The following is a 15,818-nucleotide window of genomic DNA, read 5'->3' on the forward strand; positions in this document are numbered from 1 at the left end:
CCTGCGTGCCACACAAAGAGATCTACAAACCTCTAAGTTATTAAACCAGAGAGAAGGAAATGGCACAGCCATGTTCAATGGAAGTGGTCTGATGGCTAGACAGTCAGAGCTGCTGAACTCCGCTGACCATTCACTGCCTGACTCACTCCTTCTCCCCCTGACTCCTTATCTCCTCTGTGGGCTGCCCTGTCAGCAAAGACCCTCTGACTCTCCTTGCCAGGGAAGCACCTCCCCGGAAAGGCCTCCCACCCTGTGGGTACCCAAAACAAAGGAGAGTTAGAAGTTTAGACTTTTACAAACACTCCATTTTTTCTTATTCATTCTTACTGAAAATCTTATACTCTAGTATGAAACATACCTTCCCCCCTGCCTTTTTCACTAAAAAAAAAAAAAAAAAAAAAAAAAGACTCTATTGGCATTACCAGCATCATTAACCTTCTTCTTTGGGGTCATTATTAAGTAAAGTAATAGTAATTTGAACACAAGCACTAGCAATACTGTGGCAGTCAGTCTGGTAACCATGACAACTACTTAGTGACAGATGGGCAGGCAACATATATCACATGGATACATTGGACAAAGGGGTGCTTCACAGCCTAAGTGTGACAGGGAAGAGCACAGTGAGAGTTCATCATGCTTTTCATAAAAGACACGTAATTTGAAACACAAACTGTTTCTAGAATTTCACACATAATATCTTCACAATATGGTTGAGCACAGGTAACTCGGATTGTGGGAAGGGGCACTGTAGATGAGAGGTGAGTACTATTTTATTGTCAAGCACTTCCTCTAAGAAGATGGCCGGACAACCCAGGAATGGTGGCACATGCCTATGATCACAGAATTTGGGAAAGAGAGGAAGGCGTGTCAGGAATTCAAGGCCAGCCTTAGTTATTAGATAGGTTTGAGGACAGAGTGAGCTTCACAAGACCCCCGTCTCACCCTAAAAGAAGACAGACAAAAAAGAGTTGCTCGGACACGAACCTAGCTCCCAGTCAAAGACACTCATGTGGCCCTGACCTCTAATAACTCCACAGGTGCCGGTGGGCCTCTGAGCTCATCAGCTCCCTACACATTCTCCTTTGAGTTTGGGGACGGTGGGGGAGCCAGCCAGGAGCACCCAGACCTCCACTTTGCTTCTAGTCATTGAAAATGCTGTTTAACAGCTGAGAGACACAGGCGATCAGGGTTTTCCCCTCCTACTGACAGTAGTGTCTGAATAGGACCGATATGTTCAATGAGGGACAAAGCTGATGCGACGGATTTATGAAATGGATTATTTTGCCCTCGACTGACACGCTAACTGCATCTGTTTGCGGGGCCGAGTGACGCTGAAGGACACACACGATAAGATCGTGTAATCGTTTAGCGTCTAGAATCTCAGACATGAATCCTTTCTTTGGGCTGAGAATGTTAATGATTCCACTAGCTATTCTGAAATAGTCAACTAATTGTCGAACACAATTACCCCACTGTGCTACAGAACGATTAGAGGCTACTCCCCCGCTCCCCATCCAGCTATACCACAGTACCTGTTAACACTCCTTTCTCCATTCCCCAATTTCCTCTGAAGGCTGAATTTTTACACTATAAAGGGACAGTGAGAATGGGAGAGGGAGCATGTCGGCACAGTCAAATTAGTCAACCCGGGCAGTAGTGACTTTTCCGAAGACTACAGCAGCTGCTGCTCGTGTCTTGTACAACCTTAAAACAACTTTACCATTCACCGACCTCATCGCCGTCCTGAAGTTCCGCCAATCCATTTATTCCTCCATCCAAACAGCACACCCCATTTTCTTTACCTTGGCAGCAGCCAGAAGCCTAATGGGGGGAATGAGGGTGGACACACAAAAAAAAAAAATGTCAGAATTCCATGCAGGATTTTATTGTTAACTGGGTGCTGACGGTCGAAACTGTAGAACCAATACTATAAGGTGTAATAAATGAAAAACATTTATATCTCAACATATCCAAGCCAACTCTACTGAAAAACTAAGTTTATAAGAAATTCTGACTATTGGTGATTATTTAATATAGTTTATAAAGGTCTTAAAAGATAATCCTGCCATATAGCAATAAACGTTAACCATGGTAATTATTAATAATGCCAATATTTTAAGTACCACTAACAAGAATTGGCATCTTGCTTGATCTTATCTATGAGGCATTCATTCCACAGTTCATCTTGCAGAGATGATTGTCTGTGGCGGGGGGAGGACCAACCATGACTAAATATGTTTTAAAATGCCATAAGAGAGCCTGTTATTTTGCATGATAATTTAAAAACGAAGAAGAAGAAGGCAATGGCTTTCATAGGTTTTTGTTTGCTAGTTTTCTAAGTATTAATTATTGAGTAGCTATTAATTAGTATGTGCTAACTGTGCCCACGAGAAGGTCAGCCTCCACTGCCCAGCAGTCAGTGCAGTAAAAACATGGAACGGCTCATGGACAGTGGTGCCGTATTGTGACCAGTGTCACGCTGTCACTCACGTACACGTATCATGTTCACAGAGGGCTACAGAGGCACCCAGGCAGGGCCCCTAACTTAGGCAAACAGAGCAGGAGCAGCTTCTTGGAAGGAATGACTTCTGGCCAAGGTCCAACTGCTCGGATGCTTACAATTTCACTATCCAGGCCATGAGGTTAAGCATCCTACTTGAGAATGATACACAGAAACTGTGTGTCACTACCACGAGGTAATGCTCCTGATAGAAATGACTGTTGCCATAATCCTACCAGGCAACTCTTACACTGTTGCTTTGTTTTGTTTTGGGGGAAATCCATTCAGCCATCTATCCCTTTCTACTCACTTTACAGAAAGTCTTGCACGCATCAATTATGGGTCTGTATCCGGTGCAGCGGCACAGGTTTCCTGAAGAAGACAGAGCCAGGTTGGTTACTCAAGTGCCCCAAACAGAAGCATGGAATGCCAAGTGAATAACAGGATGAAGGACCCCATCTTACAGAAGAGCTTTCTTGATGTCTTAATTTTGAAGTCTTGTGTCTAAAATTTCATTTCTTACATCAGCATCTTGGGATATTTAGTCAAGAGTCTTGAAGTACAAATATAAACATCTCAGCCATCTGTACTTACTCTCTGTAAACACACTTCATACCCTCTTCTTGTGACAGATGGTCAAATGAAACAATAATTTTAAGACAAAAACTTGGTTGGTCGTTACAATCAAGAGCTAAACTTAAAGAAAACAACAGCCACTTCATTGAAATGTTAATACCTAAAATCCGTATTCGTCTAATCAGTACCTGGGGATCCATCCCCATAGTCAAAAACGTGAGCATAGCCACCACTCTGAGTTTCCTCATGTCATTTATCTATTTAATCATTCGCCAGAGAGAAGGCATTTAACAAAAGATCTGTCCTCTCAGCAACTATTTAAATATATAACATAGTATTGGTAGCTATGACAACCAAGTTGAATTTATTGCACTTCTTCATTTTGCATGACAAACTTTGCAACCTTTGATTGATAATTCCTCATGTTCTCCTTCTCCCACCCCAGGTAATCACTTTGTGATCACAATCCTATTTCCTGCTTCTACAAATTGGACTATTTCAAGTTGCTTGTGTAAGCAGGACGGTACAATGTTTGCTCTCCTAGGTCTGGCTTGTTTCACTTAGCATAATGTGCTTTGGTTCACGCATGTTGTTACAAGTGGCAAGATTCTTTTCCTTTTTTTTTATTTAAAGAAAGATTCCCTTCATTGATACTTACTGTGGCAGCTATCAGTTTTTGACAGAGGGAGTGCAAAGGAAAGAAGGAGAGAGAAACAAGAGGGAATTTTCAGTTGACAGATCAAAGTCATTCTGTAAAGAAAAGATAAGTAGTTTCTGAATTTGGGAGGCGACTCAGCACATAGCTATTTACAATAAATGGTTTGGTATACTTTCCACTCAGAGTGGTTCTGTGTTATCACTCCACCAATATGAGGTCATATTTACTTGTGTGTGTGGCCTATGTATGTGTTCCTGTTGTGTGTACAATCATGTGAGAGCACACGTGGAGGTCAGAGGTGGGTGTCCTGCTCAATTGCTCTCCGCACCTTATTTTGAGACAGAGACTCTCGCTGAACTTGTTTATCAGTTCAGCTGGCCAGTGCATTCTGGGGATCCTCCCGTGTCTGATACATCCTCCCATTCCCAGCACAGCACAGCGCAGCGGCCACACACCATCACTCCCAGACTTTGAACAGGGGTGGTAGGGATCGAAAATCAGGCCCGCATGGCAGACACTTCACTGACAGCCACCTCCCCAGCCCCTGGGGTCTTATTTCAGAAGCAGCACAAGATCAAGTTCTCTAGTGGTCAGTTGCCTCAGATCGTCACCATTTATACATTTCCCATGCACGCCTTAAGCATCCTAAAATTTGAGACTCCTTGGTCAGTGTTCACATCACTAACAGCCACAAAGCAACAATGTGACCTCTGGGAAATCAGGCAGGACCCAGTTTAGGAGCTTTGGCACTCCTTTGTACCCGTGTTTGCTCTGAGAGTCCCTGAGGCATCTTGTTGAGGAAGAAGACAGAGCAGAGAAAAAAAAAGAGGCAAGAGACAAAGACAAATAAAGGCAGGGAGCGTTTCACCGGGTAGAGAGAGAATCTGAGAGACTATTAATGCTTAAAACTTGCTCAGAAATTTATTGATGAACACAGCGAGAGAGAGTGAGAGAGAGAAACTTGAATTTGGAGGAAGAGCTCAGAGTGGAAAGGGGTCATTAAAATAAGTATCCCTCACAGACTTCAGTGGGACTTCAGCTGTTCTCCACCGCTCAGCCACACCCCACTAATCCTTGCTACACGGTGGTGAAGGACATCTGTAACCTGACTCAGAAGCTGTTCCAGCCTACAGGCGTTGATGGTAACTAAACCCAGCATGATACCTACCACCTCTGCCTTCATTTTGATCTGTTTCCTGACCGGCTCTGCATGCTGGCATGCAATCCTTTACAGCCTGCTTACCCAAGGCTGCTCTCTAGACCTCTCCCTTTAAGGCTCAGCGCACCAACATAACTAAGATGTTTTTAAGAGTTACAGGGACAGTCCAGACTCTTGAAGTGGTGCCTAGAAGTCCTCCCACACTGCCCTATAACTCTCAAGAACAGTGGAGCCCTACAGACAGTTTGTCAGGCGTGAGCGTGCCCAATAAAGGAGCCACCATCCCCTGAGACAGAATCCCAGGGTCATAGGCTTGATAGATAAACCGCCTGTGACACTGATGGAGATCTCCCCTGAGCAGCAGCCACTTCCTTGGTAGCACAGGGAGGCAGCACTGAGGTCCAGCTGTGCAATCCCCCTTTCTCTTGCTTTTGCACTGGGCCCTCGCTTTGAAGCCAGTGTTCCGGAAGACAGTCATGAACTATTCAATCTCCGTTCTTTTCCTAGTATAATCCTGTTGAAAATGTAACTCCTTTTCATCATCACTTTTTCTACCTTATCTCCAGGATGAGGGTCGGGACCTGGTTTCCTGGGGGCTTCCCAGAGTCAGGCCTCTTGCCTAGGACTCCACAAATACTTCACTCAAACAACAGGAAAGAGTGGTAACGATGCAGCGCTCACACACAACACGTCTTTTCCAGGGTGGATGAGTAGCCAGGCTTTCTGATGCTTGTAGGAAAGAAGGGAACAACATGGAGAGCGAGGAATCACCTTAAGCACTCCCTCAGCCAAACACCACGTGTAGCTCTGGTTTGCAGGTCGACTTCAAGAAATCAAGTCTATGCTGACGGGATAATTTATAATCAATCCTTCTCTAAATCTCTGCTTCTCCATCTATGAAAGGAAGATCTAATGGCAATTGTCTTATAACTAGTTTAGACTAATTTCCAAATAGCATTTAATTTATCATGTGCCATATCGTAGGAGTCCAGTTATTACCGTCATCGTCATCACCTAAAAAATAAAAACATTCTTACCACCGAGGGCATCGGTGAGCTGGTCTAAGGTGGGCTCTGGATGGTTCCTCAGCAGCGCATACATGGACATCACCATCCCGGGGGTGCAGAAGCCACACTGCGTGCCGTGACACTTGGCAATCCTCTCCTGGAAGCACGGAGAGGTTAGAGACGCAGACCTTGTGCTCTGTGCTAGGCCTAAAAACTCAGAGCAACTTCCCAAGGACGTTCTTGTGCTCAATGAATTTGGAGAGGCGCCCCCCCCCCCCCCGACCAAGCCCATCCCAGGTGGCTTCCTCTGGCCAGTCTGACTGTTCTGGTTCTGAGTCTTTGAATGGTCAGGGAGCTTGCCAGCTCACCACCCCAGCAGCACGCTGGGTCCACCGACTTAAGAGTGTGAGGGCTGTGGCGAAACTGTGTCTTTTAAGGAATCCTCAAGGTGCGGTGAGAGTGTGAGCTGCTGCAGTAGAGTCGTCGTTGGAAGAAATGACCAAATTATATGCGAGTTGAAAAAGTGGAAAAAGAGTGACATACTTGGGCATGAAAACATACAACACACACACAAACACACATTTAGTATTCCACGAATGCTTTGATCTTCCCACAGCTGTGTTAATGCCCGAGCATGCAGGACTTTACAAAGCACCAGAACCCAGAATCCGATGGAGATAGAAATGCTGCCTTCATTTTTTCCATCGCCACCATTTTCTCTTCGGAGTCTGACTTTCAAGACAACTGCGTCCTGGCAGCTGTCTCCCAGCAGCATTGAGAGCGCAGCACCAGTTGAAAATGAAAAGGACCCCTTTGCCTGTGAGAGGTCAAGTTGCACAGGGTGTCCAGGCAGCACCCTCTTTTTTTTTTTAGCTTAATGGGTTTCAGAACATTAAACCCAAGATTTTTATCACATCTACAGAATGTGAAGTTTGCCTATTTTCTACGTGGCTCCTGTCTTGTCCCTCTCCTACCCACTCCTCAGAGATGGTCCCTCAATAACTAGATCAAGGCAAGGGCCAATGGCATGTTGGGGGAATCTCGTCCACTGTGTAAGGGGTCTGGGTCTGAGCAACAGCCCTCAGAAAGGTGTTGCTCTAAGAAAAGCCACAGAGTCTAAAGACGAATCCTGGCCTCCCACAAATCCAAACTCAGCACATCTTTATAAGCGCGGGGTGGGGGAGGGAGGGATGATATTTTCAAATCAGCCTTTAAATCGAGTTATTTTCCACTTTCCAACAACAACCAACCAAAAATCGTATACGGCAAAGCACGTGGCTGGTATTTCCTTCTGGGTTTGATACAAGATGGACGGACGGTTCCCTCTAACTGGGACACAGAGGAAACAGAGCTGGTAACAACAGCATTTCCTTAAGAAGGTAGTCTTCTAGTCTTCCAAAGCATCTTCCCACAAAGCCAGGTACTCTATGCCCCGGTGTCCCAGCTTCACTCTCAGCTCCAGGTGGGTTTTAACTGTTACCGGTGACCAAACAACCCGACCCAGACTTTGTAACTCAAGGTTCCCCTGGGGAAGCCGCGCACCCTCACCTGAATGGGATGGAGTCTGGTCCTGGTGCTGCCTATGCCTTCTACTGTAGTGACGGCTGTGCCGTACAGAGAACAGATGGGGGTCAGACAGGCATTCACCGGATGATGCCTTCAGAATGGAAAAGAGAAGCACGAGTTACAGATTGCATCATCATGTTGGTTGGAAAGAGGAGTAGGCACCCCCCCATCCCCCAGACTCCTCCAGGAGGCAGGTCAAGAGTGATGTCCCAGGCTTTGGATTTCATCCTCAGCACATCTCCATTTGCAGAAACAGAATCAGAGAACCAGAGTGATTTATTCAGGGTCACAGCTGGAGTGGCGGCAGTAGAATTAAAATTAGATCTCAGAATTCCGATTTCTGAACAGCTTCAACCGACTTAATTATTTTCCTTTCAAATCAGGGCTGAAGCTCTCTAATTGCATGGAACTGGCCATGAACCTTAAGCTGCTTCCATCCTGCAGGGGCCAAGGTCGGTTGGGCAATAAAGTGAGTTGATATTGCTTCTCAAAAGAAGAAACAGTGTCAGGAAAAGAGCTATTCCAACCCACCGGACCACTGATAAAAATGCCCAATTCAAAACAACACTTAAAATCTTCTCATTTACTAAACACAACTAAACATGAGCAATGGATACAAGAGCAAAATGTTCAAAGCCCATAATAATCAGAAGAGATTTGAACTAAACAATGAGAAACGTCATTTTATCAAATAAAATCATAAACATTTTCAAAAAGTATAATGTCCATTATTAACATAGGAATTGGCAAATGACACTCCTACCACTCATAAAGAGTGAAAATACACTCTCTCGGAGTTCCTCTGGGAGACAGTTCATTTGGAAGACATAAAAATAACTTTGAAATTCACTTGCTCACTAACTCTGCATTTATACCTCTGTAGATATAAGTAAACGGTCATGGACATAACCATTACCCATAACAAGGTTCACTGATGAATGCTAATATAATCCCCTATTTGGGAGTTGGTTTTGATGCTTTGAAATGATGCAACACACAAGCCATTAAAATTGCATTCGTTATCTGACAGGTATTCGTGAAACTGTATGGGGAAAAATAATGCATGTTTAAGCAGTATATGAAGGTTGCTTCCATAGGATGAAAACAAAAGAAAGAGTGGAAAGATATCACTTACTGATAAGTAAACTGAAATACTGGGCAGCTAACTACGGGCCAAGAAGAGCGGCAGGTGTTGGAACTCACCAGTGAGCAGAGACGACCCACCCCAGCAGAGGGAAGAAAAGACTACTCTCCTGCGCACTGAGACAGCCATAAGTGCTGCAGGGCAGGGCGGAGGCAGACTTGTTTGGGAAACCAGGGAGGGGTGAGCCAGTCAATGCTTCTGCTAAACTCTGGATGATTTGAAGGAGCTCATCGTGAGAGGCAGACGGCTAGCCTATGTGTGTGGACCCTGAGGTGGGAATGTGCTGAGATGTCTAGGAAGAGAAAGGGACAGAAGGAAAGCCAGTGGGGGTGACGAACAGCGGCTGTGGCAGAATGCTACTATCCAAGGCTACAGTCAGGCAGATCCCCCACAGCAAGCAAGCGACCAAGCCTCCTAGGGACGCTGAGTTTGAACACTGGCCACAGAGTTTAAATGTAACAAATCGGAAGACCATCTTGCTTTAAAAACCAAGTAAGCCAGGAAAGCTACAAAATCATGTTATTAAAAAAATTCATCTTCTTGAGAGCTACTGACAGCTGAAGGTTGCTGGGGGAGGGGGAGTCAGTTTTCTTTATGGTGTGGGGTTGGCTAAGTCAGCCATTTGGGGGGGGGGCTGGCCCCACGCCATGAGAGCATGGCAGCACAAACTGGATTCAGTAGGTTAAAAAAAAGAAAAAAGAGTGGGAGTGGGGTATATCCAGGAATCAGGGAGAAGAGGGGGTGAATATATGAGAACAAATGGCATACAACTATGAAATTCTGAAAGAATTCATTTAAAACATCATATGTGTGTGTGTGTGTGTGTGTGTGTGTGTGTGTGTGTAAACTCATCCCGCACTGAAGCTAAAAAACACTACACTCTGTTAAGTGTTAAATTCTAGTAAGAGAGAAGATACATGGACAGCTGTCCTCAGCCCTAAGATATTGCTGCTATGTTCCTGAAATGTGAGGACTAAGAATCTGCCGTGTACAGGAGTAAGGAGAAACCAGACCATTACTGGTCACATGTGGATGGATATGATGAGTTGAAACACACCTGGACCCTTCCCTACCAGCGTGCACAGTGTGCTTGGGGTTAGAGATGGTGGCTCAAAGCGGAGGTGGGGAAGAGACTGAAAGAAATTCCCGGGTGCCCGGGCTCTGTAACACAGATGGGATGGACAGAACTGAGAGAAAACTCGAGGCTTTCACTGAGTACAAGGTCATCATTCTAGGGGCTAAGAATAAGGCAACACGGCTGCCAAAGATCTCTCGAAGCTTAGAAGGTAAGAGAGGAGACCAAAGAGAGCTTTCCGATGTTCTAGAAGGCTGGCAGCCGGGCTGGGAGAGATTTCTCAGGGAATGCAAGCAGAGCAGGGCCCTGAGTCCTACAGGGATCCCGGCCCTCACTTGGAATGTGGGGACTGAGGAACGTGGGTGGGAAGAGGAGGGGAGAGAGACTGCCGCACAGATAAATATGGGAAACAATGACTCGGTGAAGAAAAATACCGAGTGTAACCAAAACAGGGAAGCAGATGGAGCGATGCCATCTAACTCTTAGTTGAAGAATGCACGCCTGGGAGCCGGGAGGTGTGCGCAGGCCCGGACCACGGGAGTGTGGGCGTGGCTCCTCCCTCCACTCCCTTTCCAAAGCAGCCTCCCTTCCCCATCTGCATCTGGCAGCCCTTCCGCTCCCCGCTGGCGCTCGTTTTCCAATCTATTCCTAGTCTTGCCCATCCTGGGGCTCCTCAGTGCTTAGCACAGTTCTTTCCACGCAAGCACCGAAACGTTCACGCATAGCCGGACCTCGCAGCAAGGTACCTGACGGCCTTGGTGCTGGGGTTGTACCGGGAGACCATCACAGTGCAGGCGCCGCAGCCCCCGCCTCCGCAGCCGTACTTAGTGCCCGTGAGGCGCACTGAAAAGGGGTGGGTTAAAGAAAATGTTTTCTGGCCTTTTGTCTTTCTTTCTTTCTAGAATAGACACCCTAGGTGTCTAACCCCATCGCAGACATGTATGGAAGAGCTCAGTGTGAATTCACCAAGAGCTGCCACTTGAGTCTCGCCATCTCCTGCTTCCTTTTGTACGTTACAGCTGGCACCCACCCTTTGTAAGAAGCTGGAACACAGGCTGACCAAAAAGAGGGCCAGAGGGAAGCGTCTAGGCGTACAAGGATTTGAGAATTTCGCCGGCGGGAGTGCACTGTGCGTTTACCGTCAGCATTGTGCAGCTCCCTCACTGATGATGCCTTCTCTGGCCCTCCTCACACTCCTCACACACAGACATCTCTCCCAACAGAGTCCCCCCACGGGCCACTGTACTTTCTGGTGCCTGCTTCCTGAAGGACACAAACCAACACAGTGGAAAAAACAAACAAACAAACAAACAAACGAACGAACCTTCCAACTTCTATCCTGTTGAGACTCTGGGTTTTCTGGCACTCACACTGAACCAAACCCTAAGAACTACCACGCATGGGTGCCGTGGCTATTCAGAAAGTCCGTGTTTGTTGCCCTCATGCTTAAAGATCTTGAATGGCTTTCTGGACCTTACCCACTTGTCTGAAAGTAACCACTGATGTTTCTTCTGTGCTCTTTCTTGGAATTTCCCCATCCCCAATGGAAAAATACAGCGACCGGAGCCACCACATTTTGCATATAACGTAGGGGGAAGGTGGCCTCCAGACGCCACCGGAGTTCACACAGGCTGGCCTGTGAAATGCGGTGAGGGTCCTATTTTCAAACGTAGTTTTCCGCTTGCTGGGTGTTTTCTTTCTCCAATGCCATAAACATCAGTCATCGAAGATAAAGCACAACTAGTATCTGTTGATTCTAGAGGAGGCTTAATGACTGATTCGTTAAACACTCTTCTCTTTAATTCCCCTCTCTCATCTCTCTATCTTAGGCCAGCCAGTGTTAAAGCAGAGGTTAAGAGGATGCACTGACACACTCATTCACACACACAAACACATCACACAAAGTTACCCTTAACTCACAAACTCCTACATTCATTACTTCCTCACACACTCCAACACACAAATCCTTATATACTCAAGTGCTCTCGCCTCACATACACACAGGACATTCTCACACAGCAGACTCATATACGCCCACACACAATGCACACGCACAAGTGCACAATCATCCTCTCACTGAAATGCTCTCTCATACACAAACCCAGTCACACCCTCACACATACATATAATTCATTTAGGCACACTCATGCACACACACTCACAGGCCCACATTCACATACTCGAAACTCTTACCCATTGTCAGTCCCACAAACTCTGAGTGCACACACACTTGAAGGCGCTCACTAGTACATAAAACTAGTACTCAAACACACACACACAGATGCTTATACACATACCTAACACATTCTGACACAGATTCATACTTAGACTTAACACGCACACAATTCATATACTCATGCTCATGAAAACACACTTCTCACATAGTAAAACACAGAACACAGATCCATTCACAAACACAACACACACACACACACACACACTCAAACATATCTCAAACATACTCACAAACCCTCATACAAGCTCACACACAAAGACTCACACTCCTCTACACACTCATATTTTACCCAAATTCACACACCAGAACCTGTACATACCTACTCAAGACATGCTGCAGACTTGCAGATATATGCGCTCACATGTTGACACACAAACACATACACACATTGCCCTCACAGATTCTCACAGGCTCACGGCCTTGGCACACACCAACTCCCACACTCACGGCACACAGCAAAGGATACGCTTCTTCCTCAGGTACGGCAATAGCATCATTTCAGGATCGACATTTTTTTCTATCACCTGTGCAAAAGAAACATAGTTATACACACAGAAATGCGACCTGATATGATACTGTTTTCACACCGGTAGGGTCGTGCCGATCTGAGAGACGTGCACCCATGATATGAAAACATTATCAGCCGTCAGGCCAAAGTATAAATCTCCAAGCCGGACTGTCCCTTATCCCGAATCATCACTGTTCCTTAAGGTGGTGACCGTCTGCACTCACTGACACACTAGCGACTCTGTCCAGCTTCTCCCGGAAAGGCACTAGAGGAGAACAGAACAGTGGGCCAGGAGGGAGAAAAGCAGGAACCCAGAGATGAGCCCCTGGCAGAGCAGAGTGTCTGAGAGCCGGTGCAGCTCACTGAGAAGACTTGTTTGCCAAGTGAGTGGAGACCACAACCAACCGAGTGCCTGAACTAAAGCAGCTGATGCGTGCGCCGGGCCACGAGTGGCCATGCAGCCAGGCCCACTTAAGCACTGGGCTGACAGAAAGTCAGGAACTGAAACACGATGGCTGGCACCTGAATCCTCTTTTCTCTATTTTGATTAAAATTTAAAACGAATGCTTTAAGCACACACTGTGTTGCACAGACATACATGCCGGCAAAACACTCAAACACGGAAAATAAAACGTAAACATGTTTTCAGTCGGCCCATGAAGTCATGGATCTGTGGCAATTGTACTTTGCTGCTGCTCATCTCCCCCCACTCCCACTGTGGTTCCCCAGCTGGTCCCCTCTTCTGCCTTCATGCCCCACGCACTGGAGATTCCTTTGGCGTTCACGCCACAGATGGAAGCGTGTCTTGTTTCACACAGTGATATAAACCCCAACTGTCTTTCTCCAGGTTCGGTACCTTGCCCCTCTGGGAAGGAAGAAGAAGGCATACACGCCACTGCCGCATGCCTCTCGTGGACACACAGCCACATGAGAGGCACACCTGTACCAGCCACTGCCTGAGTTTGGATCGCAGACAAACTCCGTTGTTAGTTCACTGAGCTACTCTCTTCCCTCTTTTCCCCAACCCACTCACAGCCTTATTCTCTCCCTCCACCCAGTGTCTCCGAGCTCTGCTCCTTGAATGTCTGACAAGGATGCTCTGAGTGTTCTCTGCTGCGCAGTCACCACTGCCACGAGCCTGCATCACCTGGAACCTTCACAGTTACGACAGCTGTCCCAAGCCTCCCCTCTGCCACCTGCAAGCCCAGCCTGCAGGAGGGATGACGCTAAATTATCATCTGCTAAATTATCATCTGCGTGCCATCTGGAGATTCCCCAGATGGCCAGGCAGCTGTTTAAATGACCCTCTCCTCCACCCAGAGAGGAACCAGAAAGAGTGGGTGAATTAATACCAGAGTCCCTGTGTTTAAGAACTTTAAACTCTTTGGCAACATGTCTTTGATACATAAATGTCCCCCTCACATCTTGCCAGCTCATCTCCTGTGAGCAGTGCACTGGACTTTTAACTTTCATTTCCTTTAGCATTCAAGGTTCCTCTAGAAAAGCAAAAGCCAGAGGCCTGCTGTGCTGGTCAGCAGGTCTCCTGAAGGTCTTCCGGAGGAGTCCTTGCAAAGGCAGACCTGAGTCACACAAGTCTAGCTTTTCACAGGGCCAGTCTCTCCAGGGGCTTCTCATGTTTCTCCGAACAGCCCCTCACTCTCTGCTTCTATCCATGTAGCAACGAGGCTTGCTCACCAGTGTCGAAACACATGCTTCACTAAACTTGGGAGGAACGATAAGGGTGGGGAAAGCTGACATGATTTTTGTTGTTGTTTGGCAGGGGAGGGGTGGATAAGTTTGCAAATTAAACCAGCATTTCTAGAGCCTACTTTACAAAATGATCACAGAACATTTGATCCCAGGAGCAGGTCCAAGGCACCTGGAGGCCAAGCAATGCCCGCAGCGGGACTAAGAGAGATAAAACGAGCCTTCAGATAAGAGCGGGCTCATTTATTTTAAAAATCAGTAGAGCATAAAGTGGCGCTACTTGCTACAAACCCTCCTGTTTGGAAGCAGAGGAGGGAGATGGAGCAGGAGACAGCGACCTCAGGCTCACTGGAAACTCAGCATCACCTAGAAAGCTCCACTCCAGCGCTAACAACCTGTTCTCAGAGCATGGACGCGTTATCCTGCCCCAGGACTTATCTGTCCTTTCCCCATATGTATGTTTGACTGGGTCCTACTTTATCCCAGACACCGCTCCAGTGTCCCCTGAATCCACCCCATCAGCTCCTGCTCATCTCAATCTCTCTTCATGCCACTGCCTGACACCGCACTCTCTCCGGTTATTGATGTGCACACTGGCTGTTTCCCCAGCAGAGTCAGCGCCACACCGGCAGGGGCCTCATCATTTCTGTGCGGTGCTGTCTCCGGAAGGTCCAAACACAGTTTAGCATATGTTAGGCTGGTAATGAAAACACGCATTGAATATTCATGATTACTCCTTATGCATAGTGATCCGCAGACCTGTAATGGATTTCCTGTTTGTTTAATAAGGATGGGACACTCGTGCTTATTCTTTCATGCAAAAGTAAATATGAAGGAGCGGGGCAACCGTTTCACCTCATTCTCCTAGCTCACCTTCATGGTGGTCCTGTGGGACCCTCATGGGTGCTATAACTGGGGAGACCCTGTTCTTCAAGAAAACACATTACAAAACATTGTGTGAATCACCTCATGGCCTCAGAACAGGCCTCATACACGAAAGGCCTGTTAAATCATCCTTGGCTTCCTGAGGATCAGCCAGTGCCAGCCAGCGTAAGGGCTCTGGCTGCCCCTAGCCAGATGCAGGGACCATAGGTGGATCTGAACTGAGCCGCACTGCCACTGTCAACTCCATGTCCGCCTCAAAGTGCTATCAGTTTATACTGAGAGCTCTCCAAATAAGCAGGGCCACTGCTCAGATCTTTGCCTTAAAGGATGCCCAGGGGCTCTGTTGTCTCCAAGTCATAGGCCTTGCCTGGGGCAGCCATAAAGGTCTTCATTGCCAAAGAACACACTCAAAACAAAATGCCACTTCAGCAAGGAGCCCTAGCGCCTGGTTCTGGCAAGCTATGCTGTGCCAGGAACTTGTCTGACCCTACCAAGTCACAACGTCAAATCACGGGACAGCTTGAATCATCTCTGTGGTGCCATCAATGCTGGGTGTTGCTCAGCCGGAGGAGCTGAGAAATGAAGGGCTGGGGAGGGAAAATCTGGATGCTCCCTGTTGGGAAAGGAGGGAACTCCTGGGCAATTATGCATCAGTCTCTCGTGCCCCTAGTCTTGCATGCACAGGTAGTGATTCAAAGGCATGCCATGCCAAAGCGGGAAAGCGGGGTGCAGGCTCGGAAAGGGACTGGAACTGATGCAGGGGTCTACCCGCCCTGCCCGGGCAGCCTGCGGGCGCT

General features: G+C 47.1%; 1 protein-coding gene across 1 annotated transcript in view; it reads right to left on the reverse strand.

Moving 5' to 3' along the window:
* The window catches only part of LOC129683922 (aldehyde oxidase 1), a 65,528-nt gene that overhangs the window by 49,569 nt on the left and 141 nt on the right, over nucleotides 1–15,818 (reverse strand). The window contains exons 2-7 of the mRNA XM_055616931.1: nucleotides 12,388–12,445; nucleotides 10,432–10,528; nucleotides 7,449–7,557; nucleotides 5,931–6,057; nucleotides 2,811–2,872; nucleotides 1,732–1,821 (exon numbers count right to left, since the gene is read on the reverse strand). Coding sequence (XP_055472906.1) covers nucleotides 1,732–1,821; nucleotides 2,811–2,872; nucleotides 5,931–6,057; nucleotides 7,449–7,557; nucleotides 10,432–10,528; nucleotides 12,388–12,445 — 543 coding nt within the window. The remainder of the gene's footprint in view (nucleotides 1–1,731; nucleotides 1,822–2,810; nucleotides 2,873–5,930; nucleotides 6,058–7,448; nucleotides 7,558–10,431; nucleotides 10,529–12,387; nucleotides 12,446–15,818) is intronic.

The sequence above is a fragment of the Psammomys obesus genome, unplaced genomic scaffold (genome assembly GCF_907164565.1).
Source record: "Psammomys obesus unplaced genomic scaffold, mPsaObe1.curated_primary_1811, whole genome shotgun sequence".
Classification (NCBI taxonomy): Eukaryota; Metazoa; Chordata; class Mammalia; order Rodentia; family Muridae; genus Psammomys; species Psammomys obesus.